General features: G+C 38.6%; 1 protein-coding gene across 1 annotated transcript in view; it reads right to left on the reverse strand.

The window, feature by feature from the left end:
- Positions 1-16,529, reverse strand: part of ddah1 (dimethylarginine dimethylaminohydrolase 1) — a 66,634-nt gene that overhangs the window by 16,292 nt on the left and 33,813 nt on the right. Inside the window, exons 2-4 of the mRNA XM_088597657.1 lie at positions 4,631-4,730; positions 3,467-3,540; positions 2,285-2,404 (exon numbers count right to left, since the gene is read on the reverse strand). Coding sequence (XP_088453783.1) covers positions 2,285-2,404; positions 3,467-3,540; positions 4,631-4,730 — 294 coding nt within the window. The remainder of the gene's footprint in view (positions 1-2,284; positions 2,405-3,466; positions 3,541-4,630; positions 4,731-16,529) is intronic.

Consider the following 16,529-nt stretch of genomic DNA (forward strand, 5'->3'; position numbering starts at 1 on the left):
ACATATACGGTATTTCACATGATGCAGGAATCACACAGCTGCTAGGATTCTGGAGCAGGGCCAGATGAACCTGCGTCAGTGTTGAGAAAAAAAGGTCTGTTTTCCGGATTTGGCACTGCTCAGCTCATTTTCCATGACTATGATTAGAATTAGAATGCTGCCTCGAGTACCTGTGAAGGTAAAAACAACATTCCAAAATCAAGCTACATGTGCATTCCACTTGAGCTGTATGTTAAAAAACTCCCAAGAATGAACTTTTGCTGTTTTTTACAACCCTTATCTATTTTCTAGCTTGCTGAATCTTGTCTGAGCTGAAACCTTGTGTTAGAACCAAGCGTATGATCTTTAAAGACTAGAAAAATAACCAAAAAATAAGAAATGAGGTTAGGGAGGACATAAGATTCAAAATGATTTCATGAGACAGGAAGCTGTTTGTGATGCTGTGGGTGCCGCCAGCTCTCTCAGGCACATATACGAGTACGTGCTGAGTAAAAAGAGTAGATAAGGTTTTGACTCCTTTCATGTACAGTACCTGGACAAGGCAGTAAGCTAGCAGTGACACTCTTACATAGATTCATGATCCCAACTGCCTACCAATAGAAAATGTGAAAACTCTTCACAAACTTTGTGTACTTCAGCCAGTTCCTCAAAACATGGCCTGCTTCTGTTCTAATTTAATCCAATTTTAGACACACCTCATTCTTTCCTGTAGTCGGCACATGCAGCACAAGCTCTGAAACCATTCAGCAGGTGGCTCCCTGGGAGAATGCACAGTGTCTGTTTCAGAACTGAGCTGTAATGAGCACAGCAAGCACTCAACCCCCACGTCAAAACGAACTGACAGACTTGAGCTCAAAGACCAGATACTGCGATCTTGTTTTCTGCTGGTAAAAGTAGCTCACTGTTAACATTACTCTTAAATAGTACAAAATGCAAGGGTGTCAGCCATGACTGCTAACTTAACTAATAGCTATTCCAATCCAACAACAAGTTATCTGTACTGATGTCCTTACATTTCCTTTATAAAAATAAAAGGAAGATAAGAACAGAAGAAAGGTCACAAACCAAACTCTTTAGCTGTTATAACCTGTTTTTGTGTATGTTATGTGCATATGTCTTTAGCAAAATAGAAGTGAGCTGCATTTGTACATTTGTACAGCTCCGGTTCATGCCTAACCATTGGGGTTGAACAACCAATATTTCCACTAGGGAACTTAAATTCCCTGTTTGATATAATGTGCAAAGTTGACCAGTTTATTATAACACTAGTTCAATAAAATAAATAGGATTCAGAACAGAAATGTTTCTAGTAAAAATCCCTACAGTACCCAACAATTTCAGGATTCAGTACATTCAGGAAATTTTTATGCAAACTTTCAAAATCTGTGTTAACCTTCTTGGAGAGTGAGCAAAAATAACCTTATGGATCCTCCCATTTATAAAATGCAGGGAGAATTATCTCCAAAATATAAAAATGAAAATATAAGAAGGAAAACAGCCAGACTAATTCCTTCATTACTTTAAGGCTCTGCACTATAGTGTTAGGAGGGTGCTGAAAAATGGACCATATAATGTTATATGAGACACAAACAATTTTCTTTTGTGCATTGGCACAAAGATTTCAATAAGTACTACTCTTGTAGTACTACTCTTATAAGTACTTCTCTTTCAGGAGTTATCCTGCCAGCAATAACCTTGATGCGGGTCTAAACGTCTGTGGTTGATTTCCTACTAGAACACAGTTGAAGTGTTCCAGGACAGCAAGGTGGCAGGTTCCTAATGGGTAGACTCTTGCCACACGGGTATGCAGAAACAAAGTGAGGCCACTCAGGAAGAAATTAACTCCTTATAATAATCCAGCCCTACCCTTTAGTGCCCTACACCACAGAACAAAGACATATATATTCCTCTAAAGGAAGACCCAAACACCGTTTTCAAAAGGTAACTAAAATTCTGCAAAGAACAATTGGAATTTACTGGATTTTAGAAAAAAAGTTGGGAGTTGGGAAATGCTGAATTAAAAAAGCTTTTTGAGAAAAGCCATCAAGCAAGCAGCCCGAATAAACCCAGAATTAATAATCCATCATGTGAACTTCAATTGACAAAAAAAAAATGAACTACAAAAAAGCTAAACCTAAAAGGTTGTAAAAACTGTTTAAAATGTTGACATTTGTATTATTCTTTGCTCATAAACAGCGCCAATGTGTTGCTGAGTAAGTGGAAGAAAGTGCGGGACAAATTCCTGAATTCCGTGTGGTTATCACAGCCAACCGGAATGCAGTACCTTCAGGGCTTTCTGTGCAGGTTCGCTAGAGCCGATAGCAATGAGGCCGGGGCCCGCCATGCTGCAGAAACTCTTCAGGTGCAGGTTGTGAAGCACAGGGACCATGGAAACAGCATAGTCCTGCAATGGATCAAAGCAGGACACCACAAACTGAAATGTCTTCTTACTAATTATATAATTTATGCATGTTTACATGTGCTTCCATTTTGCTTTGAACTTTTTCGTATCCCCATGTCTTCTTCATCATAGATTCAAAATGGGCACCAACTGTTCTTTCAAATTACAACATTTCTATTTCTTATCTGCCAGGTACCCAAGTAGAAGGCTATAAGGATATTTTGTACGTCTAATAGCAAAGATATGTCTCCCTTTATATCAGTCGAACTGCTAAAATGTCACTGTCATTGGTGCCAGAAAACTATGCAAGCAATCAGCTGGCTGGTAGTGATGTCCATGTCATCTTTTTTAGCATTATCCTTTCATCCTGTTAATCTAACCATGGCAAAGTGTGTTTTATAGACCACACAAAGTCAGTTTAGCCTGAGCTATCAATCACATTCTGTAAAAATATGCTGATGGTAACAAAAAACATTTTAGAATAATAACACAAACAAATTACAGTACAAAGGAAGGGGATACTGAAGAAACTGAGAAAGGAACAAAATGTGTAAGAGATATTTAGATACTATGTCAGTGTTTAGACTACACCACACTCTCTGACCTTCTTTCAGCTGCAGGCAGGGCTCGTGGTGCACTGATAATATACACATGATAGGGAAGTCATGCGAAGGAGGATTCTTGCTTCCTTCCTTCTGTGCAAGTCTGAGTTCCAAGACTAGCAGAAAGAATCAAGGCTGTGCTGTAGCACAGAAATTTAAGAAAGATCTTAAGGACCACAAATACAAGTTCAGGAAATTCGGGCTAATGCAGAACCCCTGGCATGGAATCAGTGTGTGCAGTATACAGGTTGGAGGTGGTGGAATGAAAGAAAATGTAGCCTGGAAAACAAAACCAATCCACTCAAGTCAGCGTAGATTCCAACAGCAACGTTATGGAATATTGCTTACGTTTAATTTTTGTAAGTTGTGTGTAAGTATTTGTTCGGTTAGGAACTGATGTTAACTTGATGTTAGATTTTTTGGTGGATCAGGGTTATGTAACCATTCAGAACTTTTCACTGACCTTGAATGTATCTGCTAGGATTTCTGCTCCTCGCTGGTTTGTTCTCCTTGATAAGCCCACAAAGAACTCTCTACCTGGAAAAATGGAAAAAGAGCACCAGGTGATCTGCCCCAAACCACCACAGACCGAGTCGCTTCACCCTGAAGGTGTGCTCGTCCAGCGCTGCGGTATTACAAATTAGACATCTGCAAACTGAGCCCTGGAGGCAACATGTTAGCTCTCTTGCTATGTGCCAAACACTGCCATGTGCAACTCATTACAGCAGGCAGCACTGCAAAGTCTAGAAGGATACTTAAGTGCACAACAGGTTTAAATTCACAATACAACTATTATGAAATGTTCAGAAGCTTAAAAAAACTTTTCTTAATATGTATATCAAAGTTAATAGCCATTTTCTGATTGTTCAACAAAGAACTATTGAAAAGGTTTGGAGAAATACATTTCCTTTTAACAAAGTTTCTGGATCACTTCTGCACTCATTTTGTTCAACTGCCTTGTAAAGATGTCCATAGAGCAGTGTAGCTAGAATTAAACACAAAACTGAAAATAAACCATCTGCTGTAATTTCAAGATTTAGCAATACCAAAAGACTACGTAGACACTCAATCATTTGCTGTATAATAATCTGTAGAGAACATGTACTTTTCAAGGTACAGTAGGCTTTTGAGTCTCCAGTCTGCCCAGTGTGACAAGTAAGTCCTTGTGGACATGCTTTCTGGGTGACTGAAAGGAAAGTGGGGTTTCTACAGTGTTTTGAGTGGAGAGCTATGTCAGTATGTATCTTCACAATAACAAACTGAGATGAATACCACACTGAAATGTAAAGAAAGAAAAACAACATTCGACCTCTTTAAAGCTTATGTGGGTGTATTCTTCAGTCCTCTTCACCTACCTAAATAAGACTGATCAAACACTTATGTTTCTTCAGAATCATTTCAGAGTGGAATTAATCTTTATTGTTGATTGCTACTGTTGTTGCTACTCGAGTGTTCTGCGGAATTGTGAACATTAGTGTTGAATGGAATATAGTCTGCAAACGTAAGCAGAAGTTAATCATCTCCATCACTTATCTTATTTAATATCATAACATTCTATATACTATGTAAAACCAATAAATCATCCGAAACAAAACACTCCAGTGTGATCTTTCCACACTCCACACACCTGTGAACAGCACGTCTCCCCCATCCAGCGTGGCAGTCTCTTCCACCATCTCCACCACGTTCAGGCCCAGCTCCTTCAGAGCACTTCCCACGGCTTCAGTCTGAAACACAGGGACGGTTCACCCTGTAAGGCTGGCTCAAATGCAAAAGCAGAGCGCAGAGAAGCTTCATAAAAAAAACATGCCTGGAGTGGCTACTTCAGAAATGAATGCAAGATCAGTTGGGTTCACTTGGAGGTGCACCGCAGCCCCGAACTCACCAGGCTTACAGGACCTCAGCACAGTGCTTCAGCAATTCCCAGAAAACCCAGAGTGTGAAGTAAGTACAGTATGGTGGTGCAGGTGAAAGTCACGCATTCCCAGTCGACTGGGATTCTTTTTCATTGCCTCAAACAGTAAAATTTCATTTGGGATAATTGTTCTAATATACCAAATTGCTACATCATCACAGTCATATGAAATGATGGTGTTAAATTAATATGTCCTCACACATTACACTGTGTTTCTAAACCTCTCTTTCTCCCTCTTATGCAATTTTGCACTTGTATTTCAACTCTGTGTTGTCATTACTTTTATGCTTCTGGCTACACTCACTTTGTATGAATTGTCTTCACTCAAACTAATTGTTCCTCTCATAAACATATACAGTATTAGTGAAATTAAGCACTCAGAACTCAACTATAGCAATTGCAGGCATATGTTTATACAAAATACCAACATTGAATAACTTTACATAAAATATGATGTTATAATTATTTTAGTATGAGGTTATATTATTATATATTATTTTATTGTAGGGGATTTTAGCCCCATAAATGAACTGGTAGTCAAAATATTCAGTTGCCACAAACTGGTTTAACCCTGATTACAGTTTATCAGTCTAGTGGTATCCTTATTATGCTGGGTCTGGTTGCAGGAATGATGTACATAAGGCCTCACACCTGAAGAAGGCTCCACAGCCAAAACATTGTGTTTCCTTTCTTTTCTTTTCGGCATTGAATAAACCCGTTACCTGTTCCTTTGCAGCCTACGCATGCTGAAGCAGCTTGTTATGTACTTGATGTACATAACAGCAACTAGAGGGGAGCTAGGGTGGTGTTCAAGTGGACTGTAATGAAATCTCCAATGCTGTGTCAAGGTTTGCAGCCCTCAAGTGTAACAGACCTTGCTGCTCTGTCAGTTCAAATTGAAGAGCTGGCACACAGTCCTCTGTTACAGCTGTAGCAGATACTTCCTTTCCTTCTGAGGCTCTCTCTCAAAGTACGAGACATTTTTTAAATTAAAACTATATGACTCTTTCAGGCTTTCAGAGGCTAATTTTGCTACTTTGGCCATTCCTCCTCTGGGGTGCTCGACAACACACAGGGATCTGAATGCAGACTGATTTTAAAGCACGAACACATTGCTTGTACCCACAGACCTATCTTAAAATGATGTCAGTCAGTTGGTTAGTCACATGCCTCTGGTTCTTTTCAGAGGAGCAAGCCAAGTCATGAAGTCATCCAGGTAGGGAGCTGCTCAGGCCAAAGCCACGTTTTCAGCTCTGATAAAAGTGTTTAGTCCCTGAAACCATGCCTGGCCTTTCCTGCTCAGCAGGGAATAAAGAAGCTGAGCTGGACGAGTCTGCTGTGTCTTGGATATCCCTTTCTCTTCCTGGCACATGGACAGCAGCACCTGTATAAACAAACTGAGGCTCGTCCTTCACATTCTCTGCAGCAAACAGAAACCTTACCCAGAAAAAAAGACCTTAACTTTAAACAGAAACTGCCACTTAAAAGAGAAATCTGTGCAGTACTTTACTGAGTAATGAGAAAATTTCCTTTCTGCTCTTAATTCATGGAGTTAAATTGTGTTTTCATCCGGCTATAAACACGGACTTAGTTTTTCATGGAAAGTAAGAAAACAAAGCCACATCACAAAACTAAATTTAATTTCTCTACAATAGTCTTGTGAGGAGTCTTGTGTAACACAATGATCAAGATGCATATTTAAGACTGTTCCTCACCATAATCTTCCAGGCTGTATCATTAACCTCTGCTTATTGCTTCTCAGCAAGTGCCTGGATGGTCTCCTGTATCATCATATACACAAAGGCTTCGTCTTAAACTTTAACTTATGTGTTTAACATTTATTTGTATTTTATTTAATAAATTTCATAAATAAATTTATTTTTATTTTATTAGAATAATTCATATTTTATTAAGAATAATTCATAAGCATTCACTCCCTTTAGACCCCGCTGTTTTGTACTAAGAGTCTCCACTAATCACCTGCACTGCGAGGAGTTCCAGAGAGGATCACCAGTCTTGACTCTGTACTGGTAAAATAAAGCCACTGGCTGTCAAGTGCTGGCTGACTAGACGAGCTATTTCTGGACTATGACTAGGCAATTTGAAATAATTTCTGATACACAGGTTCCTGAAATCTGTCTTTAAATAGTCAATTTAAATTTTTTTAGAATGTAATCATTTTCATCCTTGACTCCCCAGCAGGTAAACTGTTTATTCGATTGTTTTGCTGGGAAGTGAGCAGAGTGAAGCTCTTAATTCTGAATCCCCTTTTTATTTATATACTTTTTAAAATTTCACAGGTGTTTGTGCCCTTATTGCAATCATTGTTCAGGAAAGGGAAATGACAGCAGTATATTCTAATGTCATTTAATCCTGGTAGACATGACACTAAGGTGACTGCCTGATCTCTATTCTAATTACTAATGGCCCCAGGCAACACGGAGCAGTGATATTTTAGTTTAACCCAGCACCAATCTAACAGCAATACCAAAAAGTTTGCTTTTAATCTCTGAGTATAAAATATCAGAACAAGTATTTCCTTATTTGAGATTAGCCTATCAATTTAACAAAAAATCTGGATTAGGTCTTTTTTAGTGCTTATCCCATTCCATAAATCCAAGCAGAAAGGAAATAAGTAAAATATGCAGGACAGAGAATGTTTTCCTCTTCTACTGTCTCAGCTCACTCATCAGTCACCCTGCAGTACAAACACCCCATGTGGAACACAGGACTTTTTGCTTTCACAGCTGTGAGCTCCACAGGAATATTCCAGGCTCTGTCTAGTAAAAGCTGCATCATTCCAAAGGCATTTCCTATGGAATCATACAATGCAACTTGTCCATACCATCAGGGTCTGTAAGTCAAGCGTCCAGAACCTTGAAAAGAGACACTGATGAGCTAGGAAATAGTTTTTTTTTTCTCCAGTCGGAAAGGGCAAAATTGATTGTGTAGCATTCATTCATTTTCACAGTGAAGATCTGTCCCAGATGTAAAGCAGACACGCACAGTACAGTGCGGAAAGATAAGTGTTCAGAAAAAAATAATCAATCAGTACTTATTGTATTGGAGGCATTACAATATACTGAATAATTAAATAAGCTTCTTGTGTTTTAGTGGAAGTTTTTGTTTGTGTTTTCAATTCACTGACTTTTTCTTTCTTGCAAACAAAGGTAAAACTGGTTTCAAAAAGTCTGATAAGCACTAATTTAATAATACTTGCTAAATGTTAATTTAAGAACATTCAGCATTCAGCAATTAGTGCAGAAATATAATAAAATGACACTTTTTATGATCCTGCACAGCTGTTTATGAAGTTCCAAGATAAAGAAGGTCAGTGCAGATAATGATCTTACAATTCTGCTGTAAATACAAAATAGAGCAGTTTACTGCTAGTGTGTGAGGGTATACTGTAGACTATTTCCCTGTCAGACACTATAGAAACAAATGGAAAACAAAAGCTGTTTTTCCTGTGAAAAACAATTGTTTCGTTACAATGGAAAAGCTAAATTGTTAAGATCTGTTGTAATGAAGGAGAAACGGAAATCAACAGAATGTTATATTTACATTTTTCTTTGTCTTTCAAAACACTGCTCAACTTGTTTGCAACCCATCAGTTCTACTAGCTACTGAATTGCCAAGAGCTTTTCGTCTGATCTTTGTACTCAGTTCCTGTATGGAGCATCCAGAGATTTTTTAAAAGAAAGCAGGGTATCGATTTGAATGACATGGATAGGCTGCCTGTTCCAGACTCCCACTACTCTGGGAAAAGCAGGGCCTCCTGTCCTCTGTTCGAATACTCTTCCCTGTGATTTCCCATGTCCTCTGGTTCATGGTTCATTGTTTATTCTTTTGGGATTGGGATGACGTTTTCAATACTTGAGTCAACTCTCTTAATAAACTTCTCTGTTCAAGATTAAAAATTAGAGAGTGTATCATATCTTTTCTATAACATGGCTGCCACAATTGAGCATAATATTCTAATGCATTTCACAGTTTCAATATAACACCAATTTCATTTCTATGCTTTTAACTATATTTCCTACAGAATTAGGGTTAGCTACCAAAACAGATATCAAGATTCCATTTTCAGTTCCAAATGTAGTGTACATGCCACTATAAAATCTGAGTGCCTATTCAACATCTATGCAGCTGGACATGGCTGCCTACCTATGTGATACTTCTTGCTAAATAGACTATTGTCAAGGCAAATACCTCATTGCATAATATATGTTGTTTGTGATGGCCCATAACCAGGAGCTCACTAAAGCCAACTTCCATTCCCATGAGCCAGCAATCTTCTGTTAAAAAAAACCCCACAAATCAGTACTTAACTACTGACATTGGTATTACAAGAATACATTAATATATGCATTTCTACAGCAGTTATGTAATGTCAGCGGTTATACACACAGGGTGCAAGCTCGTGATCAGACAGCCCTTGCAATGCCTCTGGGTATCTATGGCAACACACACTCTGCTGGGTATACAAAACAAACACTTTGATAAAGGATCTCACCAGCCCTTAGAAATCAGTTGCTTTAGCTTAAAAACAGACATCATAGAAAGGGACATTAGAGGTAGATGCTACAGCTGTCTGACTACAGGTTTTTCTTGCTTATATTGTATAAACCGAACACAGCAATGTCTTATAATAACCAACCAACAGTTCAGGATGGCAAATAACATTTTTTCTGACTTGTGCATCAGTGAAATAACTGACATTTCCAGTTATTTTCCATTTTTGCTTTTTTTAATGCAGTGCAAAGTATGTACCTGAAAGAATTTGCATAGATCATCATATCACATGCTTGAATAAAACTCTAACTCACATCATATTTGTCACTTCTTTTCAATACATCTATTAGAATTGATAGCCTGTGGAGCCTATAAAGTCTAGTTTTCCAGTATGAAATTATGCACATGAGAGATATAACCATTGCTGCCATCTACCACAATTTTCAGAAAATGGTTGTACTGGGAAACCATTAGGCAGCTATACAAAGTTAATTTGTGCGATTTGTAGACTACCTTCTGCTACGTGACCCTATTCCAAGAAAAATGTGGTGAAGTACTGAATCAGTGCATTTGTATCTCTAAATCTGCAGCATTGTTCCTATGGTAAAAAAAAACAGTAATTCAGCCACAATGAGAAGATTCAGCAAAAGGTATTTTATTTATTTATATTTCTTAATTTTAAAATGCTTTAACTGCATTGCTTTAATACAATACAATGTTCCATACAAACTAAATTTTACCAGTTTTGCTTTTGGTTGTTCCTTGAGCTGTGTGTTGCACAAAGGAGTTGCACATGTTCAGATAAGTAGCCAAGAACAAAACAAAGAAAAAAAACATGAAATCCAAGAGCAGAATTTAAAGCCATAACCCAAAAGATTTCATTCAGCCATTCAGAATACAGTCCTATGGAGAACCTGTGTTACTTCAGAAAACAAAACAAGGACATTTACAACTTCGACATAAACTGTTATTGTCCAGATGGACAGCCTCATTAAAAACAAAATCTTAAACTACAGTACCAAGCTATGTGTTTTATCATTATAGCGACAGGCTTACTTTTTTTGCTTTACTTCAAATTTGCAAAGCCTCTTATCAGCAAGCAAAGTAAAAACAATTAGCATGCTCCAGCTTCCTCCAGGCTTTCACAGGCACCACTCTAATTAAAATAAATGAACCCTGATTCTTAAAGCTTTTTCAGCACAGCAAAGGCTTTTCATCATCTGACAAATTAACCAGTACTCCGGCAAACTGTCTGTCCCTGTGCTGCGTACAGACTCCTGCCCACTTGGGCTCTTTGCTCACTGATCTCTCTTCCATCGGCCTGCTTTGGTGCACATTGACCTCAGGGCCCCCTCGCCGAGTCTGAGAGACAGTTCGAACCACAGCATCCACTGAAGTAATGATGACTGCAGAATGTGCCTGGCAGAGAGTCAGTGTGTCTCTCACTGGCCCTGTCGACACCAATCACTGAATTTCCCAGTCCTACAGTTCTATCAAAACTGTAACCTCCTGCTAACACACAGCGATCACCAGCAAGCTCCCTGGTGCCCCTGGGAGTAAAGAACAGAGCTGAACACCAACGCAGCTCTGTCAGTCTCTGTGCTATACTTCTCTTTAAAAACAAAACCCAAGTCACTAACTTTTCAATTGTTTGTTTCAGTAATTTATTAAAGTAATTCGTTTATTTAAAATTATTATAGTAATCAATAATTCTTAATTAACAGCACAAGTGTTCCTCAGCATAGCACAATTTACAGCAGAAAGAGATCTGACCAAAAGAGTTTTGGATGTCATGTTAAGTAAGATATAACTCACACTCAGTGTGCTTTTCTGTAGAATGTTCTAGTTTCAAATATTCTGATTTAATGTAGCCAATTACCTGCATATGTTTTCTTTTATTGGCTGATTTGTTAGAGAGTACTATTAGCTGTTAGTCCCGGAAAAAATTCCAACACAATAGCTCATGTTTAAGGGTAATTTGAGACTCAATTGTCCAAAAAGAGGCATATTGACCATTATTGAGTGATTGGGCTTTCTTTATGAGCTTTTATAAATGAAAATTATGACGTTTAAACAGCTGGCACAGGATTTGCGTTTTGTCGATACCCTACTTTATTCTCCTGCACTGCTTTCTTGCAAACCTGAGATGCTCTTTCATCTCACTCAGGAATGAACACAGAGGGAGTGACTGCAGTTTAAGGACCAGTTTCTGGCAGCACTATAAAACAGCAGATGTCAAGGAAGAAAGAATACATGCAATTCCATTTATTTTTCCTGGCAATCTAGGAACTATGGGATCCAAACGTCATTTACACAAAAAGGAAATTGGCTCTTGTCAAGGTTACACAGCTTTATATATAGTGGTATTCACATATATATTTCTTTTCTGAAGGTCACTGTAGTGGTAAAGATGAATTTCACCGCAAAGACGTTGTGCTGTTTGAAGAAGTAAGTGATGTGTGAAGCTGGAGGCCTACGACCACGAGCAGTGCAGTTTCATGTGCCACTCTGTTCTTTGTTCTCTGTCTTTTTATGCAACTGAAGAAAGTGTGTGTGATGCACTGATGCTCCAGAAACAATTTTATGTGTTCTTTTATACGACAATGCATTTATTTGTTTAATTTAACAATTATAAGGAAAATCCTAACAGCCATATCACAGGTAAACCGTCATCAGGCTAATATGCTAGGTGATTTTCTGAACACCTATTATCAAATAATATCTGCTACTGCTCTTGTGTGTGTTGTAAGTGAATCAGTAACTGGTGCTCTCCTCTATGGACCACCATTTTTAAACCCAGGCCCTGGTATGACAAGGGAAATTGTACTGTTAGAACCACTGTTCTTTGGATGAGGTTCTGACTACTCAGTCCTTAGAAATCCCCGGGCACTGTAAGATTAGGCATGTTAATCCCCACCTATCAGCTAAATTCCACTCTGGGCTTGATCAATCTTGCCTCCCTAAAGTAACCAATTAATTCAGTTGGTGAATCAATTCCTCACTTCTCTAACTCATCTGCTCGTGCAAGTGGGGCTGCATTTCAGTATTTCATGAAAAAGGGCCCCTCCTATATGTAAAGTTCTTTTTGATAATTATTTATACATGAAATATGTACTTTGCATGTATCCCCAAAGGCTCAGATGACAGTCACTACAGTTATTCCAGCAACAAAGTAACCCCCACCACACAATTCACAGCACTTTAAGAAGGCTAAAAGTTGCCCCTTCAAGAAATGGAAAAACCACTATTAATCAAGCAGAACAACAACTATTTCTGAAATAGCTGTAAGCATTACTGTATCAATCCCCCCCAAAAAAAAATTCCAGCACAGATTTCCACGATAAACTACGATGACATGAAATGCAAGTCTTGCATAAGCATGCTGAGAAAGTACGGTTATAAAATGATCAATTGTTACATGTTGGACAGAGAAACACACTCTATTTTGTCTGGACATGCATCACAGGCCAAGAATGCACCTGGATAAGCAAAGCATTCATTATCTCTGAGACACCTAATATCCCATAATACCTGCACTGGGTGCCAGCTTCTTGTGTGCCACTGACCACACGCTGTGCACCCTGTTTTGAATCTGAAAAGCATTTAAAATTCATGAAGACTGCTGAAAGGCGGCCTGTCACATTCTGTTCATTCCTGAACAGATGGGAAAGCAAGCAGAAAGCACAGCCTAAGTGAGGCTTTTATATGCCTAGAGCGAATGATATTGCATCAAATTGCTAAAGAGCCCTCTCCCAGATAAAGCACCCCCAAAATCAGCCACAAAGTAACATTCTACTGTTTCAACAAGGAACGATCATGTTTCACCAGTGACAGGGCAGCACCATGGCCACTCTTACATATAACTGAAACTATTCATTTAGGTGTAGATAAGATCTAAATTTAAACACGTGTTAATGGCAGAACTGCCTCAATCATTTAATTACAGTGTTCAAGAGAACAAAAAAGTTTAATATGGTTACTGCTTGAGGTTAAAATACTTCAAACATTCCTGCTAAGCTATGGAATAAATTATAATCACCAGGTCAAGATGAACGTCTAGAATTGCCTCTGTTACATACAGTATACACGTAATTACTACAATGTAAGATTCCAATATCACATCAGGAAACACAGAGCCTTACTCTGAGTAAATTATACAGGTAAAGATCTTGTTTCTGAAGGATATAAATGTATCTCAATGTATCTCAATTACAATTATTATTATTATTTCAATTGCAAACATGGAATTCTCAAGATTTTGTCTGCGCAGAAAACAAGCCCAGTGGGTCACCAACTTAATTACATGTGACAAGGTCCCTCTCTGAAATCAGTTTACTTCACTTTCAGCTGCAGTATCAGCTACCTATAAGCAGGGAGGTTCCAATCAATGCTTTTACCACTTGTCATATAATGTATACAGTCAAGCTGATTAGAAGTATTAAAGGGTAAAGAGTCTACTCTTAGTAAAGTAAAGAGTCTTTATGGACTGCAAGGGAGTTTATAGATGTCACTGACATACAACACCTCCAGTTTTCAAATGTACCTAAATGGAGTACAGATACTAACCACTCTATTTCCTACTTGTGCCAATATGGAAGATTGATGTTTTATACATTTTACATTTGCTGAGATATTCTCCATGTTTGAACTTATTAAACTTTTTATAAAGCAGAATAACGACTGCAAAAGCACCTTGTAAAAAAAGCTTTCACGAGAGGCCACTGATAAACAGAACTTGTGCAGAGCACCACGCTCTGTCAGACCTCACAGATCATTTTACATTTCATGGACTTTATCTAATTTTCAGGAAGGAATTGTGTCCTACCCTATGAGGAACAGCTCCAATTACTGCAGTCAAGGAGCATGAACTTGTGGCTCAAATCACAAATTGCTTTATTGAAGACAGTGAAGAGAATAGTCTTGTGACAGAATGTGGGGAAAGTTCATACAGAGGCATAGGTGGGCACAAGGTTTCGAAAAGCTGGCAAGTGGTCTTCTGGGTGTAGCTAACAACAACAACTCCCAGAGAGCATTAGGACCGTTGGTGGGCTAAATGATAATGTTCCCTGGGCTGATTAATTGGAGCTGCTATCTATTGACTCTGAGGGAGGGTATGTGTATATAAGGGGAGTGTCAAATGCAGCTCCTGGTCTCTTGTTTTGTGAACTCTCTAACTGGAGTGTGAGATCTCGAGACCTGTTGCAGTACTGGTCTAATAATGCCTCATGTCTCAAATATACAATAAAGGGGTTTAAGAGGAACAAAAGAAGATATGCTTCATAATGCTTGAATTCAAATGAAAAACAGAAAAAAAAATATGAAGCATTATAAAAAATTATCTTGAACAACAATGCAAATGTTACCTTGGTTGTCAGAGAAGGGATAAGGCTGTTTAGATAGGACTCAGAACAACTTTAGGACTCCATTGTGAGTTAGATGTCTTCTCTTCTCACTCTGGAACTGAGACACTAGCTAATAAAACTTGAATATTCTTTCACTCTAGAGCAAGAGTGACGAAGGGTCATTGTTGTGACAAGCAATCCCAAAACACTGCATTTGCAAGTGCTAGGATGCTGTATAGTAAAGTAACTGAAGAGGTGTGATTTAGCCACTTTAGACAGTGTTCCCAGTGATGTGGGGAATGGCTCAGAACAGGCAGGGCCACCCCAGCAAAAACCTGTTAGCTCTCCTGAAGCAAATTGCCAATGAGGTCCCATTTCCAGTATTCGTAAACTATAAGTGCCCCTGGTATTCCTCCATCATGCAAGTCAGCTAAAAGAAACTTTTCAACTTTTCCTTGCTGAAATCCTTACTTGTTAATTTGTAAATAAGAGCAATACATTTACTACATACTAACACTACAGTATATAGATTCACAAATGTGCAAAGACTGTTATTTTAGTATGTGAAGTTGAAAACAAACAAGGCTTATAAACCCACACCAATAAAAAGGCAGAAAAAATAAATGCATTCAATGTACCCTGATGGTCAGAAAACTTAGTGCGTAATGGGCAGCTGGGTTAAAAACAGCCTTTAAGCTTGACCCTGTTGGATAGCCAGATCAGTGGTCAATTTAGATTCTAAGATAAATAAAGCAGCAGAAAGGACTGGTTTCTACAAATATCAAATCAAACTTGCAATAACAGAATGACAGCTTTAATCAATCCTGGGTTCCTGAAGACAAAATACCTTTAGCTCAACCTAAGCACAATATTTTGACAGCTGAACTGACCCATCTATTTTAAACTCTAAAGATTTATACATTTCTCCTTTCTGTGTGGCTCATCCCAGCCATCTACTTACCAGCTGTCCGCTGGTAGGTAAGGAAAAGGAAAGCAGAGATCACTGCCAGTGATTTCAAATTTAACTCCTGGGAAATTAGGAGTTTAAACTAAAAAATCCAGCTTCCCAATTGGGCCACATTTATTATCTTGTCCAGAAAGGGCTATAAAGACAGAAAGCCGAGGCATTATCAGCTCAATACCAACAATTCTTGGGAGATTTAAGATACTGAACCCAGAGGACCCGCAGGCTGAAGACTCCCACAGTAAAGAGAAAGGAAATAAAACAGTTTGGCACAACAGTTTTTCAGTGTCACATTCTGTCCCCCATTCTCAAGGCCAGCAGCGAGCCTCCTTCATGGGCGTAATGCAGGAACCTCTGGGTTCTTAGATTTAATTCCCACACAGCGAGGAAGAGGCTGTTACATCTTTGTAGTTTTCAAAGATACTTCTTTCCCCCTTTTCCGCTGCCCCTCTTGAGCGGAGTTGGTGCCACGTCTGTCTGCTGCTCAGATTATCTGCCAGTCTGCAGAGCGTGATGTCACACACCTCAGGAGTATAGAGCTGTTAGTCAGTTCCCTTCAGATGCGTCACAGTCACCTAAACAGTCACCTGTAAACATACTTTTTTATGTAGTCTTCATTTAACTTTTAAAACTGCTTTGGATTACAGTTTATGTTAATTAATTGCTAATTACAAACTGAAGAGAGCATCTAATTTAGTTTGGGATTGAAGATTCCATCTCTCGTTGAGTACCGAAATCTTACTTGTCACACACTTCAAGAACACAGTTGTAAAAAAAAAACAGACTCCCA

This window comes from Lepisosteus platostomus, chromosome 11 (genome assembly GCF_059453375.1).
Source record: "Lepisosteus platostomus isolate fLepPlt1 chromosome 11, fLepPlt1.hap1, whole genome shotgun sequence".
Lineage (NCBI taxonomy): Eukaryota > Metazoa > Chordata > Actinopteri > Semionotiformes > Lepisosteidae > Lepisosteus > Lepisosteus platostomus.